Source organism: Hyla sarda, chromosome 2, assembly GCF_029499605.1.
Source record: "Hyla sarda isolate aHylSar1 chromosome 2, aHylSar1.hap1, whole genome shotgun sequence".
Lineage (NCBI taxonomy): Eukaryota > Metazoa > Chordata > Amphibia > Anura > Hylidae > Hyla > Hyla sarda.
The window spans coordinates 299,444,522-299,462,034 of NC_079190.1; the positions used below are offsets into that span (position 1 = coordinate 299,444,522).

Genomic DNA, 17,513 nt, shown 5'->3' on the forward strand with positions numbered 1-17,513 from the left:
CTGTCAATTTTATCTTGTTTGTATTTTACATTGCCATAGATTAGCATACTTATTTATGTGATATTTATTGCTACCTATACATATTAGAATATTTCCAGTACCAGTAAAGTCTGAAAAGTAATATAATAATCTTATTGAATTATTAAATACTGGTATGTTAGAAAGCTAAATTTACTTTTGCATGGGGCTATTGGCCTGTTGTGCTTTTTTCAGCGCTACTAAATTTCGCTCTTTTCTGCCCTCATTCTTTCACCTTTGGTTTAGCCAGAATAGCTGCCCTATTGGAGGGCAATACAAATGCGGCCTAGCAATATGGTTTTTATACTATTATTAATAGCTAATAATGTGTTTTTGGACACTAGTATCAGGTTCTGGTGTCTAAAGCTAACAACAGCTGGAGGGGGACCGAGAACCGAATGTGCTCTTGGACTACTGGTTAGGGAACACTAATACGCAAATATACATGTATATAATTTATACAAAAAACATAGAATTTGTTATACAGCAAACACATTAAATTAATTTTATCCAACAAAATGGGATCTAATAGGCACAATTTTATCAGTTATATAATGTATATATGTATATCTCAACCCAGGAGAAGCATATGACATGCAGTTCTAGAGGGATAGCCATTTGACTGGATAGAAAGAGACCTTGGTTCCCTGACAAGGTGTGGTCACAGTCTGATCATGGTGGTTGATCTTTCCACCAGACTTTCCACACTCAAAATGGAAGCCCAAAGTTTTAATAACACAGATTCAATCAGGCTTTATGAGCTCTACAGGTAGGTCAATTGTAGTGTAATTCCTTCTTTCATTACCGAAATTCCCAGCTGTGGGTACACAACTTTAGTACTGCAATTCCGAACTGCCGGGTACAAACTATGGATCCTGCTGATGATAAGAGACTGTGACAAGTGCATCTTGGACTTCTTCAGTATACATGTTTGGAATCTCGGAATGTGTTCTATATGTACAGCTACCAGTTCCAAAATGGCCGTTCTCATGAGGCTGTTTCAATAGTAATTCTCTCACAACATAATGACATAATTTACAGTATTAATGCTTTCAAAGGTGATTTATGTCATGTTTGGTTGTATTTACCTCATACTGACTGTAAAATAACTGTGCATACTTTTTGGTGACAGGTAATCTTTAAATATGGTCATGTTGTTGAGGACTGTGATGGGTTCATGTAATTCACCTGTTTTCTTTTCTAGCTCTTAGAGGCAGAGACCATGCAACATATTTTCTTGAATAACTACCAACTGTGCACAGAGATCCATGAGACTGTTCTTCAGCACTTCATCCATTGTTTAGCCACACATGGGAGACATGTACAATACCTGGACTTTCTTCACACCATCATCAAAGCGGAAGGCAAATATATCAAAAAATGTCAGGACATGATCATGACAGAGGTAAAGAATTGTCAGTTGTTTATATCAGGATAGCAGGACTAAGTTAAGAACCCCAAAGTTATTCAGGCTAAAATGTAAAGTAACTTTTGACTAAATGGTAGTGTTATGGGTCGTGGTCTGATTTTATAGGGTAGAGTACATATACAATACAAAAGTTGAAAAGAAAGGGTAAGTAACAAAAAAAATATGAAACTGTATATAACAGTGATATTTGAAGCTTTTAAAGCTTTTTAATGTTATAGTGGGAGATTTAGCAAAATCTGTGTAGAAGAAAAGTTGCTGAGTTGCCCATAGCAACCAATCCAATCTCTTCTTTCATTTTTCAGAGGCATGGGCAACTTAGCAACTATTCCTCTGGACAGGTTTTGTAAATCTCACCCATAGTTTTTAGTAAATTCACTTCATTGTTTTTTTTCTGCAAGCTCCCTAATCTTTTCCACGTAATGGAAGACTGTCTATACTTGACTGACTTATCCTAGACCAATTTTTCTGCAGCTTACAAATGCAGGAGATGATGTTGTTGTTTTCTACAATGACAAAACTTCTTTTGCATCAATGCTGGAAATGATGGCAGCAGCCCGTGAAGGGGTAGATGAGAACAGTCCACTCATGTATCACATTTCTCTTGTTGATCTTCTGGCTGCTTGCGCTGAGGGCAAAAATGTCTACACTGAGATCAAGTGCACGTCTTTGTTACCTCTGGAGGATGTTGTACGGGTGGTTACTCATGAAGACTGCATTACAGAGGTTAGATTCTAATTACTGCTTTGGTTAATGCATGAAAGTAACTGTTCACCTCATATTTAATAGGTCCACAGACTATGAAAAAGGTTTCCACTTTGGACAAACCCTATTTTATAGAAGAGTCCCTTTACAATACGCTGATTATAAATTGTCCCTTCGCCATTCAGCTGCCTGTTTGCTTAAACCCACACTGTAAATTTACAAGTGTGCATGTATAAAGTACCAGAACTGCATGCTGTATATTTCTAGCAGGCAGTCCTTAAGTGGTTAATTCAGCTTTCCCTAATATGATATATGAAAACAGGTTTTCTAAACCTGACAAAATTTAGTCGATACAGGATAATTCAGTATTATTAAGGTATGGCAAAATAAAAGGTGAAAAAGAAACATTAGGGTCTCCATTAATGAATTGTAATAGAACACTACCTTGGAGAGGGATATAAGTACATATCGGATATATAAAAGCAAGTAAGAAGTACCTATACAACCCTTATATCCTTTTCAATTGATGCCCTGGATTGTATAGTGTCTTAAGATCCTGATTAATATCAATTCAAGTGACATTGCCATCATTAAAGAGTAGAAACTAGATACATTTAAAGGCTATGGACACCTTTGTGTTGATTTTATTATTGCTGATTTGTTTCCTGAATGAAAAATAAGCCTCTAATAATAAAGATTTCCTACCAAAGATTAGAGAATTTTGGCTCTTTCATTATTAGATATTACAGCATGGAGGAGGTTACAGAGGAGCTCCCATAGAAGATAGTTGGGAGACAAACCATTGAAGACAGCCTACACAGGCTGTAAAGAGAGGGGAGAGCAGATAGCAGGTAGTCTGCTAGAGGGTGTAAACACCAGTACATGAGCCACACACTATATCTTAAATGTTTGCTGTAGTTAAACAATTTAGGTTATTCACATAGCTTCTTCATATTCCATGGCGGAATTCATTTTATTTCTCAGCAGGTTCATTTGTGCACACAGTATAAATATATTCATACAGAGATGGCTAGATATTTTCTATTTTACACCACTCCATCTTCTGCTGCCCTGCTGTGTGATGTTTCAAAGAACCATGCCCCCCTACTTGGCATTCATGCATATGTAGGCCTTGTTCTAGAAACATTGTGTAAAAAACAGCAGGTTCTACTGTTTCCCAACCATCTCTTGCAGTTGCAAGCAGGCTGGAGTGGGCTGAGGAGTTCTCCTATTGAAAAGGGAATACACATGTAATTCATGTATTAAGCATAAATCCTAAAGAGCCTCTTGATCCAGTGTACACTATTATTAGTACTCTTCCTTAAAGGGGTACTCTGTTGGAAAGCACTTTTTTACTTTTTTTTTATCAGCTTGTGCCAGAAAGTTAAACAGATTTGTAAATGACTTCAATTTAACTATCTTAATTCTTCCAGTACTTATAAGCTGCTGTATACTACAGAGGAAGTTCTTTTCTTTTTGAATTTCTTCTGACCACAGTGTTCTCTGCTGACACCTCTGTCCATGTCAGGAACTGTTCAGAGCAGGAGAGGTTTTCTATGGAGATTTGCTCCTGCTCTAGACAGTTCCTGACATGGACAGAGGTGTCAGCAGAGAGCACTGTGGTCAGACAGAAAATACATTTAAAATTAAAATAACTTCCTCTGGAGAATACAGCAGCTGATAAGTACTGGAAGGATTAAGATTTTTAAATAGAAGTAATTTACAAATCTGTTTAACTTTCTGTCATCGGTTGATAAAAAAATAAAAAAAATGTTTTCCACCGTAGTACCTCTTTAAAACAAAATATGCTTCAAAACTGATTATTTCCCTTATAGCTTATATGTTTTTCAATATTTCATGTCTCTTTTATTAACTGTTTTCTATACTTAAATTAATGTAGACTGTTTCATTGCTGTTTTACTATGCTGAATGATTTTGTTTCTAAGGTAAAACTGTCTTATGTGAACTTTGTAAATCACTGTTATGTGGACACAGAGGTGGAAATGAAAGAAATATATACAAGCAACCACATCTGGATTCTTTTTGAAAACTTCATCTTAGATATGGCTCGAGTAAGTGTGAGAAAAATTGTGTGATTCCTAGTTTTTCCATAGGTGTCATTTATTGTTTTACAAATAGAAAATAACCTGGGGATGGTCTTGTGCATTGTGGAAACAGAAAGTAATTATGTAGTATTGCTAAATATGTACCGGATTTTCTGGCGTATAAGACGACCTCCAACTTTTACAGTTAAAATATGTGTGGGATATACTCGCCGTATAAGACTACCCCTCTAGGTACTACCCACATTAGGTTTGCAGTATAGTTCCCCCACACTAGGTTGGCAGTATAGTTCCCTCCACATTAGGTTGGCAGTATAGTTCCCCCAACTAGGATGTCAGCAAAGTTCCCCCGACATAAGGCTGTCAGCATTGTTCCCCCACACTAGGTTGTCAGCATAGTTCCCCCCACATTAGGTTTTCAGCATAGTTCCCCCACATTAGGTTGTCAGCATAGTCCCCCCCACATTAGGTTGGCAGTATAGTTCCCCCCCACATTAGGTTGGCAGCATAGTTCCCTCCACATTAGGTTGTCAGCATAGTTCCTCCCACATTAGGTTGGCAGTATAGTTCCCCCACGTTAGGTTGACAGTATAGTCCCCCCTCATTAGGTTGGCAGTATAGTTCCCCCACATTAGGTTGACAGTATAGTCCCCCCTCATTAGGTTGGCAGTATAGTTCCCCCACATTAGGTTGGAAGTATAGTTCCCCCACATTAGGTTGGCAGTATAGTTCCCCCACATTAGGTTGGCAGTATAGTTCCCCCCACATTAGGCTGGCAGTATAGTTCCCCCCACATTAGGCTGGCAGTATAGTTCCCCCCACATTAGGTTGGCAGTATGTTCTCCCACATTAGGTTGGCAGTATAATTCCCACACATTAGGTTGGCAGTATAGATCCCCCACATTAGGTTGGCAGTATAGTTCCCCCCACATTAGGCTGGCAGTATAGTTCCCCCCACATTAGGTTGAAGTATAGTTCCCCCCACATTTGGCAGGCAGTATAGTTCCCCCACATTAGGTTGCCAGTATAGTTCCCCCATATTAGGTTGGCAGCATAGTTCCCCCACATTAGGTTGCCAGTATAGTTCCCCCATATTAGGTTGGCAGTATATTTCCCCCACATTAGGTTGGCAGTATAGTTCCCCCCACATTAGGTAGGCAGTGTGCCCCACGGACATACAGACTTCAGCCATATACAGTGTATGTCTGGAGGCTGTATGTCTGTGTACTTCCCCACTTCAGTTCCTCGACTACCGCTCCTCCGGTCCGGGATCCTGATCTACTGCTGTGGCCTATAGGCCATATCAGTAGGTCCCTGGACCGGAGGTTGGAGCACCAAAGATGACGTGCCGCTGGTAACTTACCATATGCGCATCCTTGCTGCTCCGTTCTGCTGTTTCTATGGGCACACGCATGGGATGTCAGCTATGTCCCTGTGTGCCCTACCTCCCAGCGGCCCCAGCGTTTTTAAAGTTAACTCGGGGCCGCAGAAAGGTAACCGGGACATCTTTGTGTCCCGAAAAGATCTTGGGAAATTAATCTGGGGGGGGGGGGGGGGGTTGGGTCAACAGGGCGGGTACCACAGTCAGCAGTCTTTTTTGTCTATAGTTAACATGTTTTACAATTCTACTAAATCATACCATAATATCTACATTATCTTTAAAAGTGAGTACACCCCTCACACGCCAAAGAAATGACACTCTGCTACAGTGTAAAGTAGTAACTGCACAGCCTGTATAAGTGTTTAATATTGCTGTCCCCTCAAAATAACCCAACACACAGCCATTTAGGTCTTAACCCTGACAGCAAAAGTGAGAGACACTGCTAAGTGGAAATGTCCAAATTGTGCCCAAAGTGTCAATATTCTGTGTTGCCACCATTATTTTCCAGCACAGCCTCAAGCTTCTTGGGCATGGAGTTCACCAGAGCTTTACAGATTGCTAATGGAGTTCTCTTCCACTTCTTCATGACATCATGGAGCTGGTGGATGTTAGAGATTTTGCCCCACAGATGCTCAATCGGGTTTAGATCTGGAGACATGGTTGCCCAGTCCCTCAACTTTACCCTCAGCTTCTTTAACAAGACAGTGGTCATCTTGGAGGTGTGTTTAGAATCATTATTGTTGGATAATAGAACCTATGGAACCTAACAGAACTTATCCGGTGAAACCACTGTATGGCCCACCATGCTGCAGTTTAGTTTCCGGGTCTTGGCAATCTTTTTATAGCCTAGGACATCTTTGTATAGAGAGGCAATTCAGTTTTTTAGATCCCCATAGAGTTCTTTGCCATGTGATGCCAAGTTTAACTTACAGTGACCTGTATTAGAGAGTGTGAGAGCGATAACACCAAATTTAACACACCTACCCCCCCTTTCACACCTGAGACCCTGTAACACTTAATTAGACACATGACACCGGGGAGGGAAAATGGCTGATTGGGCCCAATTTTTACATTTCCACTTAGGGATGTACTTACTTTTGTTGTCAAGGTTTAGACATTAATGGCTGTGTGTTGAGTTATTTTGATACTGGCTGTGCACTCACTACTACCATATTTCTTCAGTGTTGCGACAAGAAAAGATATAATAAAATATTTACAAAAATGTAAGGGTTGTACTCACTTATATGAAATACTGTAATCAGTTCCCTCTTTTTTTCCCAGGTATGTAATAAGCGTGAGAAACGTCTTACAGATCCTACCTTAGAAAAATATGTTCTCACTGTGGTTTTGGAAACAATAAGATCCTTCTTTAACTCTCCGTTTTCAGAGAACAGCACCTCTCTTCAGGTATGTGACCATCCACATCAGAATCCATGTTAACCTTTCTATAAGACTTTGCTTAGTTTTATTAAAATTACTTAGCATGTGCCAGCGTGTGCATTATTTCTGAAAACTTCTGATGTCATAAAGAAATTTAATATATTTGAATCAGTAGGAATTAAATCTCTGAGAACCCACTGGTTGTAAAATGAGGAGATACAAACCTTGTGCTGGGTGCTCGGCCTCTTTGCATCTCTTAGCTTATGGCTAGCTGTGCTTGTACTGTAGAAACTTCTGCATATAAATATCAGACGTATACAATATATGGCTCTCAGTGTGACAGGAGTGAAAGAGGAACAGGGCTAAGGAGAGGGCTTGTATCTCTTTGTCCAAAATACTGGTTGCTTGGGATCTAAGACCCCCACTGATTTCAAGAATTAAAGCTTACCTGTCATTTTAACAGCATGGGTGTAATGGAGAAATAAGCATTTCTGTCTAATAGGATATATTACATAATTTCTCACATTCACTTGTACTATTGATCTATGTAGAGTTTGTTCAAATGACATAGCCTATTTAAGGGATACATACGATAGAATGCTAATTGGGGCCAGGATAGCCATTGTAAGTTGAAACTATTGTATCTTGAGACCAAAACTCTCAACTAGTATTTGGTTCTGAAGCCCCCAAAGTATCAAAATAGAAAAAAAGGAATATTCAAAAAAAATATCAGGTGATTTACACAGATAAAGTAAATCCTAACTTATATAGCATATACAATTTAGAAAGAGCTACTGGAAGCTTTAAATCAGTTTTTATGCACATTTTATGCACATAATGAGGGACATTTACCAAGACTGGTGTGAGTTTCTAACTTGTTTAGAGCACAAATGTCATGGAGAATGTTGCAAACTTGCGCTAAATTTATCAAACGGCCACGGACTTTGATGACTCCCCATAGAACTGTACTACTTCATTCTGGGTAAATGTCGTAGAGAAGTGGCGGCCGTGCGACAGTTGTATTAAGGTCTTTGCAATATTTCATACAAATCTCACATAGAGCCATTTCAATAATTCTATAGGGCAGGGTTAACCTGACCTGTGATAACTTCTAAATCTGGCCCATGCAACATTTGTGTGACTTTTGAGCAACATTTCACAAAAAGTCGCACTTGATAAATCAGTGACCACTGCAAAAAGCGCTCTAAATAAGAACATTTTATGGTAATGACATTTAAATGTTCTAAATAAAATGTTGGCAAAAATGTTGCACTTTTCATACAAATTTAGATGGAAAAAGCAGTTTGATAAATTACCCTAATTGTACCAGAAAAATAGGAGACCTTCATCGTTGCACAGGTAAAATGCAGAACAGAACATGTAGTATTGCAATGCACTATAGAGCGTGATACTAGACAACCAATCAGTTCCAAATCTCAGTAGGATCTTTCAGCCACTTACATCACTCCATAGATGCAGACTGATGTTACATTTTAAGTTACAGTGGTCCAGGAATTTAAAGGGGAACTCTCGTGGAAAGAAGTGGAAAACAAATGTTTTCAGATCAACTGGTGCCAGAAATGTCAAAATCTGAAGCCTTTAAAGGGGTACTCCGGTGAAAACCTTTTTTTCTTTTAAATCAACTGGTGGCAGAAAGGTAAAAATATTTGTAAATTACTTCTATTAAAAATCTTAATCCTTCCTGTACTTATTAGCTGCTGAATACTACAGAGGAAATTCTTTTTCTTTTTGGAATGCTCTCTGACGACATCACGAGCACAGTTCTCTCTGCTGACGTTATAATAATAATGCTTTATTTATTGTTGTCCTTATTGGGATTTGAACCCAAGTCCCCAGCACTGCAAGGCAGCAGTGCTACCCACTGAGCCACCATGCTGCACTTAGCATACATCTGCTATGCATGGTTGCTAAAATGGACAGAGATGTCAGCAGAGAACACTGTGCTCGTGATGTCATCAGTGTTCCAAAAAGAAAGGAATTTCCTTTGTAGCATTCACCAGCTAATAAGTACTGGCAGGATTAAGATTTTTTAATAGAAGTAATTTACAAATATGTTTAACTTTCTGCCACCCGTTGATTTAAAAGAAAAAAGGTTTTCACCGGAGTACCCCTTTAAGTACTTATCAGCTGCTGTATACTACAGAGAAAATTGTGAAGTTCTTTCCAGTCTGACAACAGTGCCCTCTGCTGACTCCTCTGTCCATGTCAGGAACTGTGCAGATTAGTAGCATATCCCCATAGAAAACCTCTCATGTTCTGGAAAGTTTCTGACATGTACAGAGGTGTCAGCAGAGACCACTGTTGTCAAAAGAACTTTGAAAGAACTTCACAAAATTCTATGTAGTATATCTGTAGTATACAGCAGCTGATAAGTACTGGAAGTATTAAGATTTTTAAATAGAAATAATTTACAAATCTGTTTAACTTTCTGGCACCAGTTGATTTGAAAACATATTTTTTTCACCAGAGTTCCCCTTTAAGGGACCACTCTGCTGTCTCTTAACATGTTAGAAGTTTTATGACCATTAAGTACATGTACGTCCTGTACATAACCGCGAGCACCGGGGGGGTGGAGGGGTGTAGTGCTTGCGTCATTTGTGGCAGGTCCCGGCTGCCATCAGTAGCCATGGACCCGCCGGTAATGGCGCACATCAGCGATTGCGCTGATGTGTGCCATTAACCCCTCAGGTGCTTGATCATTACAGATCATGGCATCTGCAGCAGTGTGGTCATTAAAATGACGCGGCGCTGCCACGTGGATCTAATCATCCAGAACAGAGGTCCCCTCACCTGCCTCCGCCGCCTTCCTAGGGTATTCTGCTCTGGTCTGTGCGATCGAGCAGACCGGAGCAGAAGATTTCCGATAATACTGATCCTTGCTATCCGCTATGCATAGCACTGTTCAGTATCTGCAATCAAGTGGTTGCAATAAATAGTCCCCTATGGGGCATAAAAAGTGTAAAAAAAAAAAAAGGAAAAATCCCCTCCCCCAATAAAAATGTAAATTTTCCCTTTTTCCATTTTACCCCCCAAAAGTGTAAAAAAATAATAATTAATAAACATATTTGGTATTGCCGCGTGCGTAAATGTCCGAATTTACTAAATTTACTAAAAGTTTTATATATGCAAATGTGGTACCAATAAATAGTACAGATTATGGCGCAAAAAATTTGCCCTCATACCGCCACTTATACGGAAAAATGAAAAAGTTATAGGTCTTCAAAATAGGGGAATTTAAAATGTACTAATTTGGCTAAAAAGTTTGAGATTTTTTTATAGCGGTACAATAATAGAAAAGTATGTAATAATGATTATCATTTTAATTGTATTGATCCACAGAATAAAGAACACATGTAATTTTTACCGTAAACTGTACAGTGTGAAAACAAAACCTTCCAAAATTTGCTAAATTGCGGTTTTCTTATAAATTACCCCACACAAATAGTATTTTTTTTTTGTTGCACCATACATTTTATGTTAAAGTGAGTGATGCAGTTACAAAGGACAACTGGTCGCACAAAAAACAAGCCCTCATACTTGTTTGTGGATAAAAATATTAAAAAGTTATGATTTTTAGAAGGCGTGGAGGAAAAAACTAAAATGCAAAAATAAAATTCACTGAATCCTTAAGGCCAAAATGGGCTGAGTCCTTAAGGGGTTAAATACCTGACAGCTATGGGGGAAATGTATAAAAACCTGTGTAGAGGAAGAGTGGTGCAGTTGCTTATAGCAACCAATCAGATGGCTTCTTTCATTTTTTTAAAAGGCCTCTGATTGGTTGCTTTGGGGAAGATTTATTAAAAACTGTGTAGAGTAAGGGTTGTGCACTCTTCCTCTACACAGGATAAATCTCCCCTTATGTTTTCTTGATTACATCATTTTATCAGACAAGGTAGAGGTCCCCTTTCCAATATTTCAGCTACATGAAACATAAGTCATGTTTTATCTGCAGGTATATTCATATTCTTCTGTGGACTGTTATGTATTATGCACTAATCATTTTGCTGTTTTTAAGACTCATCAAACAATTGTAGTCCAACTTCTACAATCAACGGCTCGACTTCTTGAGTGTCCTTGGCTTCAGCAGCAGTATAAGGGATCAGTAGAGGCATGCATAAGAGCCTTAGCCGTGGTTGGTAAGAAATGTCATATTATTCTATGTGGGCTTTTTTATACCAATGCTGCTTAACATGGCAGTTTAGTAAAATACACACAACTTTTTTTTAACAAGCACGTGAGGATATAAAACTTAATCCTCTTTGAGGAGTTTTTAAGTTGTAAAAGGCTGAAAAATAAGATTGTGGAGCGACACAAAATGTAAAAATTATTATTATTATTTTTTTTTTTTAAGCAAAAAGTCGCAATATATGCCTTCCTATGGACTTGGATTCACACGTCAGTTCTTTACTGAACAGTTCCTCAAGTTCTCTTCAAAGAAACCAGCCCACCTACAAGCAGTCTACATCCTCAAGAACCTTCACTCGTGCCACTGGCACACAGAATCAGTGGGACTACAAGAACATTGTAGAGAAGTTGCAGGTTAGTAGGAGAAAGTAATAGATTATTATGATGTAGGGGGCATGGGCTATTATTGTGTGCATGAAGCTGTTATGTGTCATTAACAACAAGTTAGGCTCAGTTCACAAACACTGGTCCAGATTTATCAATCTGCCTGAAACCAAAACAGAGCTTGGATTCATTTATATGGACAAAACCAGTTTTGGTTTCAGATTGTGCAAGTATTTTGGAAGTATTAGGTCAGTATTTGGAATGAATTCAGAAACTCATCTTGGTCATTTTTTTTTTTTTTTACTAAACGTAGGTGTGAAACCAACGCAGCGAAAACCTTTAAAGGAAAATTTGCACATATTAGACCCACTCCTTCTTTTGGGAAAATTACAGACCAAAATGTGTTCCAAACACTTACTGTAATGCAAACTCAGCCTTAGCCTTTAGAGAGCATAGACCAGTGGTCCCCAACCTTTTTCGACATGGAGCACCCCTTAGAAAACAAATATTGTCGGGCACCCTTACCAAATAATTTTCGTTGCCCATCAAAAAAGTGCCCCAAAAAAATATAATGCACAATACCTATATATTTGTTGGTTATGTATATAACAGTGCTGCTATATACAGCAACTCACAGATGATGTCATCTCTGATCAGTCTTTCACTTTTCTTCTTCATCTGGTCCTGACCATCATGACGATTTCTTTTATCCCCAATGCCTCCAGCTTCACCTACACAATGCCCCTTATTTACTAAGAGTGGAGTGTAGGTTTCTTTGTGGGTTTTAATTCCCCACAATTTATTTCCCACAGTATTTACTAAGGTTTCCCTACATTTTCCACTTTCCCTACACTTTGCTTTTTTTTACACATGCTCTGATCTGTCTGGTTTTCCTCAGCTCAAATCCACCACATTTTATGTGGAAACCTTAGTAAATATGTTGGGTTTTTGTGAAAATATCGGGAACACACCCCTTTTTGGAGACCATGCCCCCTTTCCCATACGGCCACGCCCCCTTTTCAGGGTTTTCTTAGCAAAATGGAGAGTTAGTCGAGGTTTTTTTCAATTCTGGCGCAAATTCTGGCACAAAATCTGGCACAGACAATATTTCGGACGCAATGCGACAGAATCTGGCGCACAACCCGACAAAACATGTCGGGTTTGCAATAGTAAATGAGGGCCAGTGTCTTTATTCTCACCCAAATGCCTCCAGCTTCACCCACACAATGCCTCCCCTTCTGTAATGCTCCAGCAATTCATGGAAGAAAAAAAAAGGGTAGAAAATTACTGTACAGGAAGTGACCTGAATATTTCTTTGTAGGTAAATGTGTAAGTAACTTTATGAATGTACATAAATGTGTGCGTGGGGGAGGTATTTTAGACACTACAGTGTACATAAGGAAATGTCATGCATTTACCATACTGACCTTTTTCATTTGTCTTCAGGATATTATAAATGTGCTAGAGGAACAACTGAAACCTCTTGTAGAAGCAGAACAGTCTGTTCTTGTAGATGTTCTCCATCACCCTGAATTACTCTTTGTTGAAGGAACTAAACCTCGTTCACGATGTGAGAGTGGGGGTTTCATATCAAAGTAAGAGTTTGTAGCTAAGCATCATTCATTAGTCATAGAACATCTAAGATTTTTTCATATGAAATGCTTGACCTCCTCAAGATGCCTTACATGTAAAACCCTTTGAGCAGATTTCTGGCACCTCATCTCATCCTGTACCTCTATACGATCATTTGGAGGGGATGGGGAGGTAACTTTCTTTTTAAAATGTCACAAAAGAATGTCGAGTCCGGCACTGCCTTAAACCAGGTAATAACACTGTGAACCAATATGCGGCTGTATCTGGTGTCCGGTGTGGTGTAGGATGTACTGCTCTCGGCGGTGCTGCTCGTGAATAAATAGGCAAAGGATGCAATCGCAAAAAGCAGATGAAATGGAGCACTCACCCGGTCCGGTGAAGCAGATCGTCTTCTGTATTCACACTTCAGTCTTGCTTCAAATTGACGTGAAGCATGAGCAGGGAGGCGGTAGATGGATCCTGTTTACTTTAGACCTCCGAGTCTGTCTATTTAGGATACTTGATACCACACCAGGGCAACACTATTTCTAGCTGGGAGAACTTTAGCACCGTGTCCATCATCATTAAGAATATTGATTAGTCTGGTTAACGAAATAGTCCCATATGAAAAATTTGTATACCAAAACTGTAGGTGTCCATAGGGAGTCCTTCAAGATATGGGACATATGGAATGATGACCTTTTGGCAACTTCTTGAAACACTGATACTCCTGCTACTCAATGAAATCTAGCCCCCATCCGTGCCTTACATTCTAAACTGAGGTTGTATTAATATTCCACATCGTAAGTATATATGAGGATCCCTCCTGAAATCTGCTTTTTAGCTCATCTTAGTGCTATTGAGCGTCGAGAGATGGCCCCTGTCCAGGAGATCGTAAGGGGTCCCAGCAGACCAACCCCCTGCGATGAGACATTTATTTATTATCCTTTGTATAAGGGTTAGAATTTTTTTCTTAACTACACTGAGCAACAGAAATAATGTGTACTAAAACACATTTTGGGCTCGTTCACATGGACGGTATCTTAAGCTTTGTATCCCCTGACGATGGACCTTACAGTGTTGCCTCTATCTGTGCCTGCTCATAGCGGCGATCTGCCGCTATGAACTGACACACTGGCATGCGTGCGGCGACTCGCACATCGCAGCATGTCTGTCGGGTCCATTGTCGGCGGACCCGCAGCGCATTTTACGATGCGGATCCGTCCGTGTTAACGAGCCCTTAAAGGGTTTGGGTGGGATCCTTGAAAAGTTGTTACAATGCTTTCAGAAAGTCTTCAGATCCTTTCACATTTTGTTATGTTGCGGCTGTGCGTTAAAATAACATTTTAAAATTATTTTAAAATTATCAGTCTGCATCCAATACCATAATGACCTCATAATGGGGAAACAAAATGTGAGTAATTTTTGCACATTTATTGAAAATGTATTTACTCAGTCCTTAGTTGAAGCACCTTTGGCAGCAATTACAGCCTTCAGTCTTCTTAGGTATGATGCCCCAAGGTTTGCACACCTGTATTTGGTGTGCAATATTCTTCTCTGCAGTTCCTCTCAAGCTCTGTCAGGTTGGATGGGGTCTCTCAGTGTACAGCCATTTTCAGGTTTCTTTAGAGATGTTCGATGGGGTTCAAGTCATAGCTATGGCTGGGCCACTTATAGATCTCATTCAGAGTGACCATTGGGTTCTTAGTTACCTTTATTTATAAGGCCCTTCTACCCCTATTTATTAGCTTGGCTGGGCGGCCCCACAGAGATTATTTCAAGTGTCATAGTAAATGATCTAACTACTTATGTCAATGCAAAATATACGTTTTTTCATTTTAATAAATTAGCAAAAACTTAGAACAAAACAAAATATTAAAAAAGTGAAAGGGTCTGAAGACTTTCCAAATGCATTGCATATTATTTCTTGTAATTGTATAATGCCTGCATTTTGAAATGCATTGCTTTTTCTAATTTTTTCTCAGACTTATTCAGCACACAAAAAATCTCATGTCTAGTGAAGAAAAGCTCTGTATAAAAGTTTTACGTACGTTACAGCAAATGTTGGTGAAGAAGAGTAACTATGAGGATCGGGTAAGATAAACCATCACATTGATATTATAACTAATATTATTGACTTAAGGGTGTTTGGTTCCAGTATGCTGTAAATATGATAATGGGTGAAATACAAATACATAGCATGACACAAAAACTAGTACATTAAACATGAGTAAGAAGTAAATTGACAGACTGGTTCACATGGAGAGATTAGCAATATTACAAATCTTTTGTGTGCTATTTTAGTATGGTTTGTACCGTAAAATACAGTTATATAAAAGTGGAAATATGAAAGTATGAAATACACTTAATATTTCATTGTTGGAACGTTAATATTCTCTGAATTAATATTGTAGAATAAAATGGTGGCATAGTTGAATACTCCATCTAGTCATAAATATCATGCATATTACCCCTGTATTTAAGATCTATGGGAATAATTTATTCAGTGAGGACATGCACATCCCCATTTAAAACACGCAGTATCAGGTTCAATTGAATACTGTATAATATTAGAAGCTCTGTTTTCTCAGGATACTTGGTTAGATATATGGCACCTCATCCAGAACTATGAAGTATGTAATATAGTTGAAATGCACTTAGTTGTCTGCACAAGCCCTTAAACCCAGGCTTTCACATTTTACTTCCAACTCATTTGAAAAGTACACTGAACTTTTTCTTTGCATAAATGAAAATGTTTATTTGGCTATAATTTTGCTAGTAGCATCTTTGTAGCCTAAGGAATATTGGCAGAGTGAATAAAATTAGCCAGGGAAGAACTGTCTTGTATCTCTTTGGGTCATAAAGCATAGTTGGGAGCTTTTGTTTGTATTGTTCTTTATACACATATAGATCTACATGATGCCTTAAGGGAAATTTTCTCATTTAGGTCAGAGTACTAGCATAATCCATAATGAAGTATTGCAACAAGTTATTATAAATGAATGGAAAGCAGAATTATGTTAAATACCTCCAACACTGTGGAGTTTGATTGATCAAGAAACAGAGATAATAATTAAAGGGGTATTCCAGGCCAAAAGTTTTTTTTATATATCAACTGGCTCCGGAAAGTTAAACAGATTTGTAAATTACTTCTATTAAAAAATCTTAATCCTTCCTATAGTTATTAGCTTCTGAAGTTGAGTTGTTGTTTTCTGTCTAACTGCTCTCTGATGACTCACGTCCCGGGAGCTGTGCAGTTCCTATGGGGATATTCTCCCATCATGCACAGCTCCCGGGACGTGACATCATCATTGAGCAGTTAGACAGAAAACTTCAGAAGCTAATAACTATTGGAAGGATTAAGATTTTTTAATAGAAGTAATTTACAAATCTGTTTAACTTTCCGGAGCCAGTTGATATATATAAAAAAAGGTTTTGCCTGGAATACCCCTTTAATATAATGAAAGACTAATGTTATCTTATAACTAACCAGCATAGCATGCTTATCTTAATAAACCTGAATTCTAGAAAAACAGGACCCTACTTAAATGCTAAAATATATCTTTACAAAGGAACAACTAACAATAATGTTACCTACACAGCGTGAAAACAATATGGCCCAGATTTATCAAAGAATGTCTACAGTAGAGCTACTTTCCCACGTTTATTTGGGTGGTGGGTATGACTAGCTTGCATCTTATTTATTATGAAGGTACAGCAGGATGATGAGTTTTGCGCAGCTCTGCTGTGGTGGGAAAAGCTCTACCACATACACTTTTTCTAGACACTTGTGGGTGAGGAAAGTAGACACTTTCCGGGGTTCTGAATTTGGAAGGTGAGATGTTTTTACTTAATTTCTCAGAGCTGCCGAGACATTTTTACTTGCATTTTGATTGCAGTGTCTAAGGGGTTAAAGCCGGGCATCACTGTGACCGGGGATGTCTGGCATTAGACATTGGTCCTGGGGGCCGATAGCTGCCAGGACCACCCAGCTATGACCCGCACTCAGCTCCTGAGCGCGTGTCATAGAAGGGGAGTGGGACGCTGTTGTCCACAAGAGGTTAAAGGTTGAATTGCGGAAGGTAGGAGTGATTCTCACGCCTACTGGTAGGTGATGTAGCTTTGCGCCTATATAAGTACCTTTGCGCACAAAATAGCGACTTTGGCAAAAAGTCGCAAATGATAAATAAGTGACCACTGCATGGTCAAATAAAAAAAGTTGTACGGGTAGGCAAAAAGAGTGAAACTGGCTATATCAAAAAACGCATAAAAGTCGCTAAATATGCTGCTTGCACCTGAACTGCGACAAAAAAAATGCTCTAAAAGCAATGATAAATCTCCCCCTATGTGTTTAGTATATTAGCATATGTGTCATCAATATGACTTATTTTTCAAGTTTTTATGATAAACATATATATTTTTTTTATTCTAATTTATC

The 17,513-nt window shown here is 38.7% G+C and overlaps 1 protein-coding gene across 2 annotated transcripts in view; it reads left to right on the plus strand.

The window, feature by feature from the left end:
- The window catches only part of ITPR3 (inositol 1,4,5-trisphosphate receptor type 3), a 275,928-nt gene that overhangs the window by 153,596 nt on the left and 104,819 nt on the right, over positions 1-17,513 (plus strand). For both annotated transcript variants that reach the window (XM_056557562.1, XM_056557561.1), the window contains exons 30-37: positions 1,223-1,423; positions 1,919-2,170; positions 4,096-4,221; positions 6,875-7,000; positions 11,010-11,130; positions 11,346-11,533; positions 12,950-13,098; positions 15,061-15,169. In XM_056557562.1, the coding sequence (XP_056413537.1) occupies positions 1,223-1,423; positions 1,919-2,170; positions 4,096-4,221; positions 6,875-7,000; positions 11,010-11,130; positions 11,346-11,533; positions 12,950-13,098; positions 15,061-15,169 (1,272 nt within the window). The remainder of the gene's footprint in view (positions 1-1,222; positions 1,424-1,918; positions 2,171-4,095; positions 4,222-6,874; positions 7,001-11,009; positions 11,131-11,345; positions 11,534-12,949; positions 13,099-15,060; positions 15,170-17,513) is intronic.